The sequence below is a fragment of the Fusarium vanettenii genome, assembly GCF_000151355.1.
Source record: "Fusarium vanettenii 77-13-4 chromosome 11 genomic scaffold NECHAsca_39_chr11_5_0, whole genome shotgun sequence".
In the NCBI taxonomy this organism is placed as follows: Eukaryota; Fungi; Ascomycota; class Sordariomycetes; order Hypocreales; family Nectriaceae; genus Fusarium; species Fusarium vanettenii.
The window spans coordinates 233,323-247,605 of NW_003315848.1; the positions used below are offsets into that span (position 1 = coordinate 233,323).

The 14,283-nt window shown below is 49.8% G+C and overlaps 5 protein-coding genes across 5 annotated transcripts; 3 read left to right on the forward strand and 2 right to left on the reverse strand.

The window, feature by feature from the left end:
• Positions 1–3,383: 3,383 nt before the first annotated feature.
• On the forward strand, positions 3,384–4,826 carry NECHADRAFT_52496 (uncharacterized protein; the record flags this gene model as incomplete). Its single annotated transcript, XM_003041982.1, has 4 exons — positions 3,384–3,522; positions 3,570–4,487; positions 4,540–4,587; positions 4,636–4,826. The coding sequence occupies 4 exons, from the start codon at positions 3,384–3,386 to the stop codon at positions 4,824–4,826; spliced, it is 1,296 nt and encodes a 431-aa protein (XP_003042028.1).
• Positions 4,827–5,171: 345 nt separating this feature from the next.
• NECHADRAFT_86947 (uncharacterized protein) lies at positions 5,172–6,457 on the reverse strand (the record flags this gene model as incomplete). Its single annotated transcript, XM_003042050.1, has 4 exons — positions 5,172–5,591; positions 5,665–6,063; positions 6,118–6,357; positions 6,413–6,457. The coding sequence occupies 4 exons, from the start codon at positions 6,455–6,457 to the stop codon at positions 5,172–5,174; spliced, it is 1,104 nt and encodes a 367-aa protein (XP_003042096.1).
• Positions 6,458–6,945: 488 nt separating this feature from the next.
• NECHADRAFT_52508 (uncharacterized protein) lies at positions 6,946–8,843 on the forward strand (the record flags this gene model as incomplete). The annotated part of the gene is made up of 7 exons (XM_003041983.1): positions 6,946–7,313; positions 7,361–7,591; positions 7,650–7,878; positions 7,930–8,072; positions 8,124–8,291; positions 8,348–8,597; positions 8,661–8,843. The coding sequence occupies 7 exons, from the start codon at positions 6,946–6,948 to the stop codon at positions 8,841–8,843; spliced, it is 1,572 nt and encodes a 523-aa protein (XP_003042029.1).
• Positions 8,844–9,215: 372 nt separating this feature from the next.
• Positions 9,216–11,428, reverse strand: NECHADRAFT_86949 (uncharacterized protein; the record flags this gene model as incomplete). The annotated part of the gene is made up of 7 exons (XM_003042051.1): positions 9,216–9,388; positions 9,436–9,656; positions 9,929–10,052; positions 10,110–10,344; positions 10,402–10,865; positions 10,985–11,208; positions 11,277–11,428. 7 exons carry the CDS (start codon positions 11,426–11,428, stop codon positions 9,216–9,218), a joined length of 1,593 nt encoding a protein of 530 aa, XP_003042097.1.
• A 407-nt stretch (positions 11,429–11,835) lies between these two features.
• On the forward strand, positions 11,836–12,837 carry NECHADRAFT_52669 (uncharacterized protein; the record flags this gene model as incomplete). Its single annotated transcript, XM_003041984.1, has 4 exons — positions 11,836–12,066; positions 12,126–12,221; positions 12,282–12,337; positions 12,390–12,837. 4 exons carry the CDS (start codon positions 11,836–11,838, stop codon positions 12,835–12,837), a joined length of 831 nt encoding a protein of 276 aa, XP_003042030.1.
• Positions 12,838–14,283: the final 1,446 nt, after the last annotated feature.

Sequence of the window (14,283 nt, forward strand, 5' to 3'; positions counted from 1 at the left end):
CTCGCATCCAAGACATCAACGACTTCTTTGGCTCTGCTGAATATTACTGGAGAGGAGTTTGGTCGAGGAGGTCAGCGTCAGGTTCACTACGTTGACCTGGCCGCATTCAACAGTACCGCAGAGCTGGAGGGTTGGAACTTGGGTCTCAAGGGCGAGTAGGTCTGCCGCCGGATATCACCATCACGCAAGGGTAAATAACTTCTGTCTACCACAATTTGTAATGGATTGTAAGATCGCTGTATATGAGCCTGCGACGATTGGAGATAGGATAACCGTGGAAAAAAGGTAACAGCCAAACGTTAGGTTCTTGAGTTGGTTAAATTAAATTTACCTTTGATTCATGCTAAATGGACCTATTTTTATTACTTTGTCTAATTTTGGTGTTGAATTTAATATAGTAACAGGGCTAACCGCAGAAATCATTAAAGCTTGTGCAAATCCCATCCAGCCAGAGTCTCTGTCCTCGAGATCTAGACAAGTAGTGAAGGGGGCGCTGTGAAAACATATAAGGAAGTCTAACCTATGAACATTTGTCAGTCACATAGGTATATGCTATAATAGAAGTAACGTACTATCAATTCAATGCACCTTCATCTTTATTACTATGCACTATAGTAGGTAGGTAAAAAGAAATTGCAGTGAAAAGTTGAGTCTTTTTACGGGCCTGGCGGGTCGAAAAAAACACCGCCGGTTCCAGCACCAAAATTGTATGGTGAGAGCGGTGGTGATTTCTTCGACCCGCCGCGCCCCTGCAGCTCTCCACGGGGCACACTACCCGTGCTATTGCCGTGTAACAGTCCCCCACATCACCTAAGCTGTGATGAAAATTTCACTGCAAATTTAACCCCCCTCGATCCTCATCACTTATCACTATCACGTGACAGTGAAACACGCTGCAAATTCAGCCATAACGCGAAACTCAACAAACGGCTTTTTACATGAAATCATACATAGCTTCTGTCTGGTTACAAGGCCCGCCATAGACAGAATTACATTATTCGGCCCTTGTATGTGTCCGCAAGAGATCATCTCGTCCTGGAACAAGCCGCATCCTCGAAGGCCGCAAAAATGAAGGATAAGGTTTATCCTTTTCTGAGGCGAAAAATCTCGATTAAAACACGTCTATTTCTCCGATAACCCTCCCACTGCAGATTGGATCACTTCGACTTTGTAGGCGCCAGTAAAGCTTGCCCTCTTCCGCCATCTGAGGGCCACCTACCCTGCGGCAGCTGATTGATAACGATAATCTTGATAAAAAGTCAACAGCTATAACAAATTAATGGCACAGGCTACAGACCCAGTCCATGCATGGCTGCTCCACATAATATTAACCCGATTTGAACATGCCTCGACCTGGGCTGTCGGCACTTGCATCAGTAACGACGAGCACGACGAGCACTAGGAGCACGTGGACTACGAGACCTGGCACGACTCGTTGCGAGCATTTGATAAATTTGATCTGTGTGGAATCCTACGAGCAGACTTTGTATTTGAAGTAGCCCAAATATTCTTTAATGCGTCTAGTCGATGCTCTAACGTGTAGATCAAGCATCACGGTGCGCTTGATATCGAGCAGAGAGGCACTGGAAAAGGGGAAGAAGAGCAGGACTATCTGGCTAAAAGTTCAGCCACCACGCCCTTGAGAGCCATGTTTTCGCGGATCCGAGACTGAGCCTGATCTTGGGCTGTCAAAGCTGCCCAATCTCTCACCTACCTTTCGGTTAGCTGATGGAAAAGGGAGAGGCTAAAGTGGTCATTAATCATTATACACCAGGTTTGCGACCCCCACATGTAACGAGATGGGAGGACATCAATGCCTTGCGCCTTCCACGTGTCGCTGCTGAGTTGCACTGGGACGCTGTATGACCAGTCCCGTCACAATTACACCTTCGTGACTGCAATGCAAACACTGCGAATTTTTGCATCAAGAAGCGCTTGCACTCAAAGATATCCGCCAAAGCCTGCCCATCTGCCAACGTGTGTAGCAACAAGATGATCAGGAGCGGTAACCCAAGTTTCAAATCTGACCCAGGCGAAATGCCCGAGTTACGCGGGAGTCAGCAAAGTCGAGACCATCTAAAAAGATTTTCACGACGTGGGTAAAAGGAACCAACCGTCAAATTGCCGGCGGGATGCGAACAATTAATTCCTACTGGGCTGGCCCAACAGGGTCTACAAGGGGGCGCATTGGACCATGAATCTTGGCTCGAAGCTTGGCGTATTTCGGTGTGTCCCTTGTTCCATCTGGAAAGAAAAGAAAAACATGGGTTCAATGACTCCGAGCCTCCGATCTTGACCACTTCAATTGATCCGATGATCCATGATCCTGAGCCGCGTGGCTCCGTGCTCGGAGAAGAGACCGGTCAATGCTCAGACCTTGTTTTGAACTGTCACACAAATACGATCTTCTGGACAAGCGAAGGATCCGGGAGATGGCGTGCTGGGGACCGTTTACAAATAGCTAAGCAAAAACTCTGCACGGGGCGCAATTGCCATGGGTCTGTGGCGTTGGTACTCGGGCCTACGGTACGTCCCAAGTGGATGATGTGAATATGAGGGTTCCTGAGCCATCAGAAAACATCACGAAATAAACAGTCATAGGCGAGTGATCCTTGTATCTTTGCGGCTGAAGAAACCTTTGCGGCACACACCGATCCAACGCCAGATCGCCGGCATTCGATTTAACTGGGAGTGGCGTCGGCCCTTGACAGGGGCTTACTTGGCGGTCTTGAACCTCCGCCGTCTCCGTCATGTACCGTGGTGCCTGTGCCTGGCGCCGAGTGGTACCTGGCAGCCCATGGTGAGCTCACCGAGGCCCCTTGTAGCGACGTCACTACGTACTCGTGGATTCTATTACCATCGAAGTTCCGCCTTTGACAGTCACAAGAGAGCATCTTCTGGCAACACGGCCCACAAGGTGGACTCCCCTCAGCGGGTTCACCCTACCGCCTGACCAGAGAACTCGCAACGTGCCAGCCCAATGGAGCGGGTCTGGCCGCTCCGATCGCACGAGCTTGGGCCATTATTAGATTTTTCATGACTGGTTCCAAAACTCTTCCCTGCTCAGGGACCAACAGAGTCTCGAGATGTGGAACCAAATTCTTCCCGATACGATCGTCAACAAGCTTAATTGTTTTTTTGGTCGTGACATTGATTTCTCGGCCGGGAATGAAAATCATGATGTTGTGGGACCGGGGGAGAAGAGGCATCTGTCTAGGTGATATAAATACAGGGTGCTCTTGGTGATGGATTTGGAAATTGGCAACAAACATCACAGCAATTTGTTCATACAAATAGCCCTTTACAATAAAATGGAGCGACCACAGTCTCCCACTGCAATGCTCTTCACCGACAAGGTCCCAACCGTGGACCTCGAGAGCGCCATGCCTTCTGCTCCCCCCTCCGAGCCTGACAACTCGCACTCTGACTCTGAAAAGGAGTTGGAAAAGAAGGACATTGAGTCAGACATTGGAGCATGGCTCTGTGTCTTGGCAGCCATGTTTTTCCTCATCTCCTCTTATGGTAAGTGTTTGTGCATGTGTGTGGTGGTTCGCACTAACACGGTGTAGGATTTATGAACTCCCTTGGAACAGTCCAGTCCCATCTGAGCCTCAACCAATTGAGTGACTTTTCAACCAGTGAGGTCGGATGGATCAACGGAGTGTATCTGTTCCTTTCCCTCATCTTCAACTTTCAAATTGGTTCTGTTTTGGACCGTTACGGCCCTCAGCTTCTCAGCACCATCGCCGCCTTCTTCTCGACCGCTACATTCCTGCTCTTGGCTGAGTGCAAGACTTACTGGCAGTTCATGCTCTGCCTTGGTGTCTTTGGAAGCATTGGTACCAGCATTGGCGCCGTCACTGCAGTTAGTGTCGTTGGCAAGCTGTTTATCCGTCGCCGTGGCCTCGCCATGGGTATTGCCGTGATGGGCACGTCCCTTGGATCCATCGTTTACCCAATGACTCTCCGAGCTACCTTTGAGAGCCTTGGTTGGGCTTGGTCCATGAGGCTCGTTGCCCTCATCGTCGCATGCTTCACATCACTTGGTGTGGTTTGCTTCCTCCCATTCCGTCGACTCACAGAGGGCCAGTCGGCCAGCAAGAAGGAGGGAGGTGTCAGCCTGGATCTGTCCGCTTTCAAGTCCCCAAAATTCGTCGCCACTTCCATTGGTGTCTGCATTGTCGAGTTTGTCGTCTACGGCATCGGTGGTCTTCTACCTACCATTTCTGCGGGTGCCGGCTTTTCCACTGAGGATGGTTACATGCTTATTTCCATCCTCGGCGCGTGCTCTTGTGTTGGCCGTTTCTCGACAGGTTTCATCGGCGACAAGGTCGGACCCTTCAATGCCATGGTTACGACTATGGTTATAATCGTCATTCTGATGGCATCGCTCTTCATTCCCTTTGCCACTTCATCGGCCACTCTGCTGTACATCTTTACCGCACTCTGGGGGTACTTTTCTGGATCTTTCTACGTCCTTTCTCCAGGTATGTTTGTATCCTATTTGCAATGCTTTGTGCTAGGTCTAACGTGTTGCAGTATGTACTGGAAAAACTTGCGAGCCTAAAGATTACGCACGATACTTTGGTATGTTCTATCCCCTCATATCCATGAGCTTCACTAACCATATCACAGGCTCTTCTAATATGTGCGTCGCTGTTGCCCTGCTTCTCGCCATCCCCTTGAGTGGAATGATGCTAGAGAAGCTCGGCTCCCAGCTTCTTGCCTGCTTCTACCTCGGCATGATCGTGCTAGCAGGTATTTCCTTCGTCGTCGCAAGAGGCTTGCTCATCGGCAACTTCTTTGTTCTCAAGTGCAAGATGTGAACGCGTCACGTACTGCCTTTTGTTTTTTGCTTCAACCCCCACCGGTCTATTGGCCGGTACTTTATTACTTAATCTTAATTCTGGGAACATGAAACGAATGATGAAAATGGGGAACAAAAAAGGGATCTAGACGGGTTTGGGAAAAGTTCATTGGTATTTCAGAAAAGTTTTTGATGAATTGAATTGCTCGCGTCGTTATGGCGATGCTGCTGACGCACGATCCTTCTTGTGGATTTATGACTGAGTCTAAGAGTGATGCTATGTGGAACTGAGTCTGGGGCTCATGTTTTGCTAGATAATGTTCTGTTGCCTAGGGAGACTGCAAGTGGGCTCTTTAGGGCTCATTCACAACAAACCCGCGCGAGGTATTCTCTGAGGAAGTAGATGAAGTCTAGCCTTCTTCTCTTTTAGCCCGGTCGCTTTCCAGTGAGTAAGTGGCTTGCTTAAATCGCCCGGCTCCATCCCCAAGACGGCTTCCATCTCATATTCATGAGCAGCAACCGTCATGACGTTTCCCAGTCGGTTCAGCCTGATGAGCTTGCTGATGGTTTCATAAGCGGCATCTGAATCGTCATACGCGTAGTGCGAAGCTGGAACATCTTCTGGTTCTCCTGGAAGCCTTATCTTACCGAGCAACCCATACGTGCCCCCAGCCATGACGGGGGCGTAATGGCTTTGGCTATGAGCTGCGTCCCCGGCAAGCAAGATATAAGTGTCTGGTGATGCAGTGACGCGACACAGGGCGACCTGACAGCCCAAGCAATGCTTTATTTGACGTTAGTGAAGCTTCATAACGACGTTCGTCTTCGAAACTGCCAGAAGGTGTATGGCAACTCACCCCGGGAGCCTGAATAAGCCAAAGAGACCCATCGCCGAAAAAGTCCCAACCTTTATCAAACGGTCCAATCCTTTGCCATCTCTTACCGTTGCCCAAGGCGCCAGTTCCAACCTCCAGGATCGGATGTTGTTGGAGGTATTCCCGAGGGAGTTGAACATTGGGGGCGCCGCTTTGCACCCAAGCGGCGGTTCCTGGACCGTAAATAATGGGCACGTCGCCAGGGAACGCAGTCGGGTCTCCAAAGTGATCAGAGTGGGCATGAGAGACGAAGATGGCGTCGATGGGGCCCTTCCCCGCTTCATCAACTAGACGAGGCGCGAAACTGGTGGGAACTAGATCGACGGGCGTAAACACATCGTCGAGGAACGCCTTGAGCAGACCTGAAAAGTATTTATAATCCTACCCATAGCAAGTCAGCGAGTGATACTAGACAGAAGCTGAGCTGTGGGCTACCTTTGTGATGCCTAGATCCCAGAGGTAGCTTTTACCCTCTTTTTCAATGAGGGCTCCGAAGATGGGAACTTTCAGAGACTCCTTGGTCCTGAGGTGTTGCTCTTCTGGCGTCTCGAGGGGGTTGGTGCACATGGAGCCCCGTTTTGTTGCCAACCTCCCATAGTGTGCGAGTGAGACTTTTACGATGTCGTTCTGAGAGCGGGATTTGGGGAGAGAAAAGGGTTCATCGAGTTCTAGCTCCTGTTGCACATGGAGAGTTAGCTTACATACCGAGTTGAAGGGTCTCGAGTGGTACCTTGCGGACTGAGGCTATGGGGTGAGTTGTAGCATTCAACGCCATTGTCTTGTACAGAGACTTTGAATAGGTTGTTTCTCTTGTTGACTTGAGGTTTTACTTGAGCTGTAGAACGACATGAGAAGGTATAGATGGAGATAAGCAGTAACGACTGTCGATGTGGTAGCGGCGCCTTTACTGGTCACTTCTCGGGTCGGCTGACATGTTCCTATCGGCTCGGACAAGCCCTTTGAGAAAACGGTGCCGTTTTTTGTGTCTAATTCTACGGCGGCACACACCTCAAGGCCCACTCCCAATCATGGTTGATGCCATTGAAGTGGAGGTGGTTGGGGTCACGGCCCGATTGCCGATCCCCCTCCGGAGCAGCATGCAACATCCGAGATGGCCGGGATCAAGATCACAGCCTCAGATTATCAGATATGGTAGATCAAGGGAACGAGATGTAGAACATAAAGGTTCATATTAGCTAGCCAATATCCAGGTATCAGGTGCCATTGTTTGTTTCTGGTACACCAACTTGCCATCCACCGACCATGGCAGACTTCTTGAATACCTTTCAGCTCCAACTCCAACGCTTTCAACTCGAGAAATGGGAAGCTCCTAAACTTTGGGAGCTTACCGGCTATATTTTTCTTGGATTTCTCATCCTGCTGGCCTTTGATGCTATCCGCTCCGCACTGCGGCCGGGCCTGAGGGGCTTACCGGGCCCGGCTTTCGCACGCTGGACCAGGTTGTATCGCTTTTTTCTCTTCGCGGATGGAGACGGACCTCGGAAACTGCTTCGTCTGCATAAAACATACGGACCAATCGTCCGAGTTGGGCCGAACCATGTCTACATCTCTGACCCCAAAGCCCTTCCCATTGTGTATCCCTACAGCGGCAGATACGCCAAGGTAGGTTTGTCCAAAGCTAGAACAAGACACAAGCTCTAACTTGCATCGCATAGAGCGACTTTTACAAGGCTATGGCTGGACGGTATGAAGGAAAGACCCTGGATAACTTATTCACCCAGCAGGACTCGGAGGCACACAAGCGCTTGAAAGTACCAGTTTCACAAAAGTTTTCTGCCTCCGCCCTGCGCGCTTTAGAGCCCATGTTTCACGACTGCATCGATGTTTTCTTTGATGCAATGGATGATCTTGCCGGCCAAAAGATCGACCTATCAACCTGGCTACAGTGGTAGTTAACCATTGATGTCTGCACCTGGCGTGTGTCGTATTGACTGATTGTTGTGTAGGTTTACCTTTGATGCGATAGCCCAGTTGACGTTTCAGCGAAGATTTGGCTTCATGGAAGAACGAAAAGACGTCCGGAATCTCATTCCGGCGACAGAAGGAGTTGTAACCTACGGTGCTTTGGTCGGACTAATTCCCGAGCTGCACAGATTGCTCCTCGGCAATGATGTGACGACGGCCATTTTAGGATGGCTGATGCCTAGTGCCAACGCGATTGGATATATCTTCCAGGTTAGTACGTTATGGGATTTCATATTCAAGGTATAAAGCTTATTTGCTTAGATCACCGGCGAGGAGATGAAAAGATACGACGTCGAGGGTGGCAAAGACCGAGCCGACCTCCTTGCCTGGCTCAAAGGGGAGATGAATAAGGGCAACACTGATCTAGGTCCCCGAGAGCTCTTTACCCACATATCTAGTAACCTGTATGCATCCTCGAAAGCTTGATTGAGAACACTTAGCTGACACTTGGATAGTCTAGCTGGAAGCGACACAACTGCCGTGGCCCTGAGAGCCGTCTTTTATCACTTGATCAAGAATCCTAACAAGTACCTCAAGCTGCAGCAGGAAATCGACGATGCCCAAGCAAAAGGCCAGTTGTCTGAGTACATCGCTTTTGAGGAGAGCCAGAAGCTAGAATACTTGTACGTCCGCTCCAGTACTACCACGTGCAACAACAACTGACCCATCTGCTATTTAGTCAAGCCGTGGTAAAGGAAGCAATGAGACTGAACCCTTCCATCGTACTCCCCTTTGAGCGAGTAGTTCCACCTACGGGCGATACTATTTGTGGTGTGAACCTACCAGGAGGCACGATTGTCGCAATGGATACCGTCGTCGTCCATCGAGACAAGGCAACATTTGGTGATGACGTTGAATCGTTTCGTCCTGAAAGATGGATCGATTCGGACCCGGAGCAGATAAAGGCCATGGAACGAGCCTTCTTTACTGTGAGTTCAAGAGATTGTCACTTCTAATCGCCTCAACGGGCTAACAAGAATCGGTTGCTGCAGTTTGGATATGGAACGCGAACTTGCATGGGCAAGAACATTGCTTTGATGGAGATCGGCAAGGTTGTCCCGCAGACATTACGGAGATACACACTTGAGTGGGCGTCTGATGAGCCGGAGTGGAGAGTTACAAGCTACTGGTTCGGGAAACAAGAGGGAGTGATTGTAAAGTTTAGAAGGAGATGAAAGTGGCAATTGATGAATTTGATTTACCCTGAACTTTGATCCCTTTGCCAATTGCCTGGATGCATCCGTTTGTAGGAGTAAAGTGACAAGTGGCAGCGTTACTGCTCAAGGCTCGATTCCACTGACCTGTGAAATGCTCAAGTCTCTTTTATTTGCAGAAACTGGTCTTGAATATAATGCTGGTATAGAAAACGCCCCCTGTGGAAAAGAATGACCTTGACTTGAAGTATCAGGCAAGTCGTCGAAGGGCCATCCCTCCTCGATCCAATGAACTGCGGCGTAAGATTGTGATATGATTGCTTGCAAGGAGGTGTTTTTATTGATCCTCTGGCATCTATTCTATGCAGCTGATTCCCGAGAACAAGCCGCTGATTAAATAAAAGCACGAGAGGCTTCCGAATTGACGGGTTCCCAGAATTCGCGATGCTCCTTGCGCAGCTCGTTCAAGTTACCAGGCAAGAATGCGCCTCCTTGTTTAACCACAACCATTTCTCCCCTCTTGGCTGTATATGCAGGCCAGCCTGCCCAGAAAGATCTGTCAGTGACTGTACAAGCGTTTCAGAGCAGCAGGCAAAGGAAAAAGGGCGTTTACCTGGATCTCCTGACTGTGCAAAGCTAGACCATCTGATTCCTACAGCAAGAGCAGTCTTGGTATCTGCATGATTCTCGTCGTAGTCCCAGAGAGATGCAGTGTTGAACACAAAGGGGATCTCTCCGGTGTGAAGTATTCCTAAATGCTCGTTGCCCTCAAACAATCTTTGAGGTATCGTTTCAAACTGGCATGCATAGACCTTCATCTTCCGGCCTGAAAGACTATTGGGCACGGTAGTCAGTGACATGGCAAAATGGTGAAGCGGAGATAGGAGTGTCTGGTCGTCTAGATGCTTTATTAGCCCATATTTCAACGGTAGAGATTGCGATGAGCTCACGATGGAAAAGCGTTCCACCTATCGTGCAAAGGCTCGACTTGTCCGGCAACAGCATCTCTTTAGAGTACAGCTGCCTGAATCTCTTCATCATGTCTTTACTATACACTCCCCTTGTCTGGAGAGCATCAACAAGACTGGACTCTTGCCAGTACTAACCAGTTGGTTAGTGATATGGTTGGTTTGGTATGGAGGAGACTCGCCTTTCCCTTTTCGCAGAAGATTGTGCCTTCGTCTTTGTTGATACTAATGATGGCCGCAGTAATCCATGGATCGTAATGACCTATTAGCACCAGTAAGCTTCATAGTATAGAAAAGTGAGTCGGTGACTGCGTATCACCTCGTTCAAGTTGGTGCCACATTGAAACATCCCAACCTGGTTCGTTGGGATCACTGGTGATTCCCCAGATGCCTCGAAAGTATAGACGGGATGTCGCATTGACGAGACGCTCAGCTGACACTCTTTTCAGAGCTTCCACTCGTTCCTTTGGCCCTGAGCCATCGGACGCATTGTCGACACCCACAGATTCGAGGAGTTTGTCATAGACTGGGAAAAAGGGCTCCTTGCGTTGAGACTGCCGTAGGCCTACATGTTAGAGCCTCTACGCATTTGACTGACTCAAGACACTTACCATGACCATTTGGCTTCCAGACTCTAGGATAACCTTTTGGAATAACCTTCTCTGCGAGTGCAGCAGCATAGAGATGGCAAACGCCCCAGCTGACTCCCCAATTGCTGTGACATTGTTGGGATTGCCGCCGAAAGCGGCAATGTTCTTCCGAGTCCACTCAAACATTTTGATACAGTCGTGTAAACCTTGGCAATGAGCGGTGAACACAAGCACTGGGGAGAGTGACAAACCAAAGTTCCCGACGTGGCCGTTAACATCAACAAGATCTTTCGTAGCAAGAAACCCTAGTATCCCAACTCTGTCCGCCATGTCAGCAAGAAGATTATCGTAGCAACACGTTGGAAGAATACCTGTAGTTGCTGGTAACGACCATGACTGGGTTCCCGATCCGAGCCTGGTGACGAACAAACTCTGTTGGATCATGGACTGGGGCGTTGGCAGTGCCCGTGTTGAAATTTCCACCACTAGCACAGGGGTTAGTGGCTGATTCTAGCCAAGGCGCGACAGGGAAGTGAGGAACTTGCTAGATCCAAACCTGCAATCAGAAATCATCATTAGCCAGTGTAGACTGCATGATAGATACTATTCTCGCCTACTAGAACGGGAAGATTCTCCCTTTGCCCTGAAGGTGCGAAGACGTTGACAGTGAATGCTTCCTCAGACTGGCCAAGGAACTCGCGTGACAGCCAGCCCTCCTTGTCCTTGTATAACTTGTCAAAGGGACTCGGACCCTGAGGAAACGATGGCCCAAACTCGGTACACTCTAGCACATATTTCCACTCGTCAGGGTCCGAAGGTCTCTCCCACCTGCCGGCCTTTGCATACGGTCTCTGCGTTTTAGCTGCAGTACGTCTAATAGGGTTTGTGCGACATACATGCCCAACCACTTGGAAACAGGGGCTCGACTTCCAGGTGCTGAAGAATTAGCCGTCGAGCGCTCTGACAGCGGGAAGGTGTCGATGAAGCCCACCACTGGCCCGGACAGTGTGTCAACGAGGAGGCTGTCGGATTCAGTGTGCGATGCCATGGTCGGAAGTGCCGAAAGGGAAAATGTCAATAACTCGGAGGGGGTAATGCTGGATCTGCTAGCTTGTGAATGTGGCATTGATATGGGCAGTCAAAAGGTGACCAAGTCCGTGTGGGGGGTGTCGGCAACAACCCCCAAACAAGGAAAAACGGGCCATGGATTTCCGGGGTGTCGGGGCCGGGATCGGGCGGCCGGGAGGTGATGATCAGCCGAAAAGCCCTAGTTCCGGCCCGCTATCCGACCAACTCACGCCGGAACTCACGTTGGAGTAGTTTCACCTGACAATGTCGTTTCCCGTGGAGGTGCATTTGCAAGAACATTATTATTTAGTTACTTGTTTGAACTCGAACCTCAACATCAACCGGAACCAGGCAACACAGAAGTTCGACCTTATATTGCAAGCAACAATGACACTCCAAACAAGTGATGATCTCCTCATCTGCACCAACTGCGGTACCCAGTACGCTGAGACGTCAAATCTTCCCGAGTGCCGCATCTGCGAAGATCCTCGACAGTGCATAACTCCAGCTGGACAGACGTGGACGACACTGAAGGAACTCAAGGCCAAGGGGCACAAGAATGCCTTTGAAAGGCAGGAGAATGACTCCAAGGTGGTAGAGATATGGACCGAGCCAAAGGTAAAATGGATCCCCTCTGATATCTGGATTCAGTGTCTGACCGCTCTTGCTCGGGATAGTTTGCCATTGGACAAGGCTCGTGTTTCATCCAGACGCCTCATGGAAACGTCATGTGGGATTGCATTGCCTTTCTCGACCAGGACACGGTCAATAAGGTCAGTCATGACTTGCTAAAAATAACCCCCTAAGACGAGCGACATTCTGACCCTGACAAGATCAATGAACTGGGTGGTCTCAAGTTCATCGTCATCTCGCACCCTCACATGTATACGTAAGTCATCCTCTTTGTCTTTCAGCAGCTCAAAGCCCGACACAACACACAGGACCTGGGCAGACTGGTCCCGCACCTTCAAATGTCCCGTTTACGTGTCGGAACCGGATTCCATTTGGATCAACCGCAGAGACGCCCCAGGAGCCGAGCTCAGGATCATCACGGACAAGTACACAGAACTCCTCCCTGGCCTTACGACGGCCATCTGTGGGGGGCACTTTGACGGTAGCATGGTAATGCATTCGGCTGTTCCCAACACTGATCTTCCGAGCCTCTTTGTGACCGACACAATCTTTATCGTCGCGTCAGGCCACAACCCTGACCCCGGAAAACGATCCGACATCATCTCGTATCAGTTTCTCAGGAGTTTTCCCAACATCATTCCTTTGGCTCCAGATGTTGTTTTGCAAATCTGGAGATCGCTGAAGCCCTTTGAATTCAAGGCCACGTATGGTGTCTGGGCCAAGGTGATGAACAATTGTAGGTGGACGCTGCACTAATAGTAAATTCGTCCAGCTGACACTCTGCAGTTGAGAAACCTCATCATTCCATGACCCTCAAGGCTCGAGTGCTCCAGAGTGCCAAGATTGCAGTCAAGGCTATGGGATACACTGACCACCAAATCTTTGCCGAGGAGCTATGAGCAAGTCTCCGGGTATGTGTTAGGGTGGGAATTTGATGCGCCTTGTAAGCATTAGCCTTCCTCGTAGCACAAATGAGACAGCATAGCTGTAGGGGAGATAAAGGTGTTTAGGACATGCCCTGGGTTACCGGGTGGCGATGATACCGGAATGAAGCTGACAGGGTTGTGGGAGTGGTTCTTGAGGAATTGGCAAACAAACCAGTAACATTGTAGCCCTACCTAGCTTGGTTCCGCAATTTGAGCTCGTCGTTTCATTTCTTAAATGCTTAACTGGCTTTTCCCCCTCTATCTCCTGGCTCCACAGAAGGGCTGCTGCGACGAAAATCTGGCTGGTTTGGGCTTCACGAACAGCCCATGTTTTTAAACAAACGAGCAAGTAGTAGAGGAGTTTGACAGTTTTCATTGTGATTGCTTTCACTTACGAGTCCGCGAAAGAGTGTCAGCCATAGCAGCAAAGGAGACAGTTATTAGTATATGACGGCATCTAAACCCATTGCCTCAAAACACCGTCATCTAATTATTGACTTCCTCTGGCGGCAGCCTTGATAGGTTTCAAGTGCAGCTTGGGTGTTGGGGAACTGACCCGTGCATAAGATAGGAAGATACCAGCCGCGAACCTCATTGGCAGCCCGGCTTTTCACACTATTCTCCTCAAATCCCCGAAGCTGAATTGTAGATATATTGATAAGAATACCAAGTCTGCAAAGGGCGCCTGGGTCGGATCAAGAGTTTGGACGGCGGGCCGCGCCCTTTCCCTTTGCCGCTAAGGGGTGTTGCTTCTGTGGGCTGATCTCACCAGTCAGGGGTAAGCAATGATGAAAGAGCACGAGACTTTCTGACCGGATTAAAGGTATCCGGGAACTCGACTGCTAATATTGAGCGAGCAATATGAGTAGTTACATCATAGAGGCTCATAATTCTGATTTCATGGACTTGGTCACCCGGCAGTGGAAAGTGAACAAAACCGTTGGTCAAATCCCGTCAGCTGTGATAACCGCCGAACGTGTACACGCCAAAACGACATTCCGGACTGCCGGTCTACTCCAGCGAGCCCTCACAAAAAGAAAGGACCGCATAGCCCCAGGTCAGTGACAAGATAACACCTGCACCGTCCTGTGCGCCACTTCCCCGCAAACATGTTGCCTCATTCTGCCATTCGAGTGAGATTGAGCTATCTGAAGCAACTAGGCTAAGCCAAACTCGGACCTTGGTCGGAGGTTTCCCGCCGCCCTAGTTTGGCTTAGTCGGAGGAAATCCACAAGCCTGGACCTCTCAACATTGACGGATGACGTCGATAAGGACA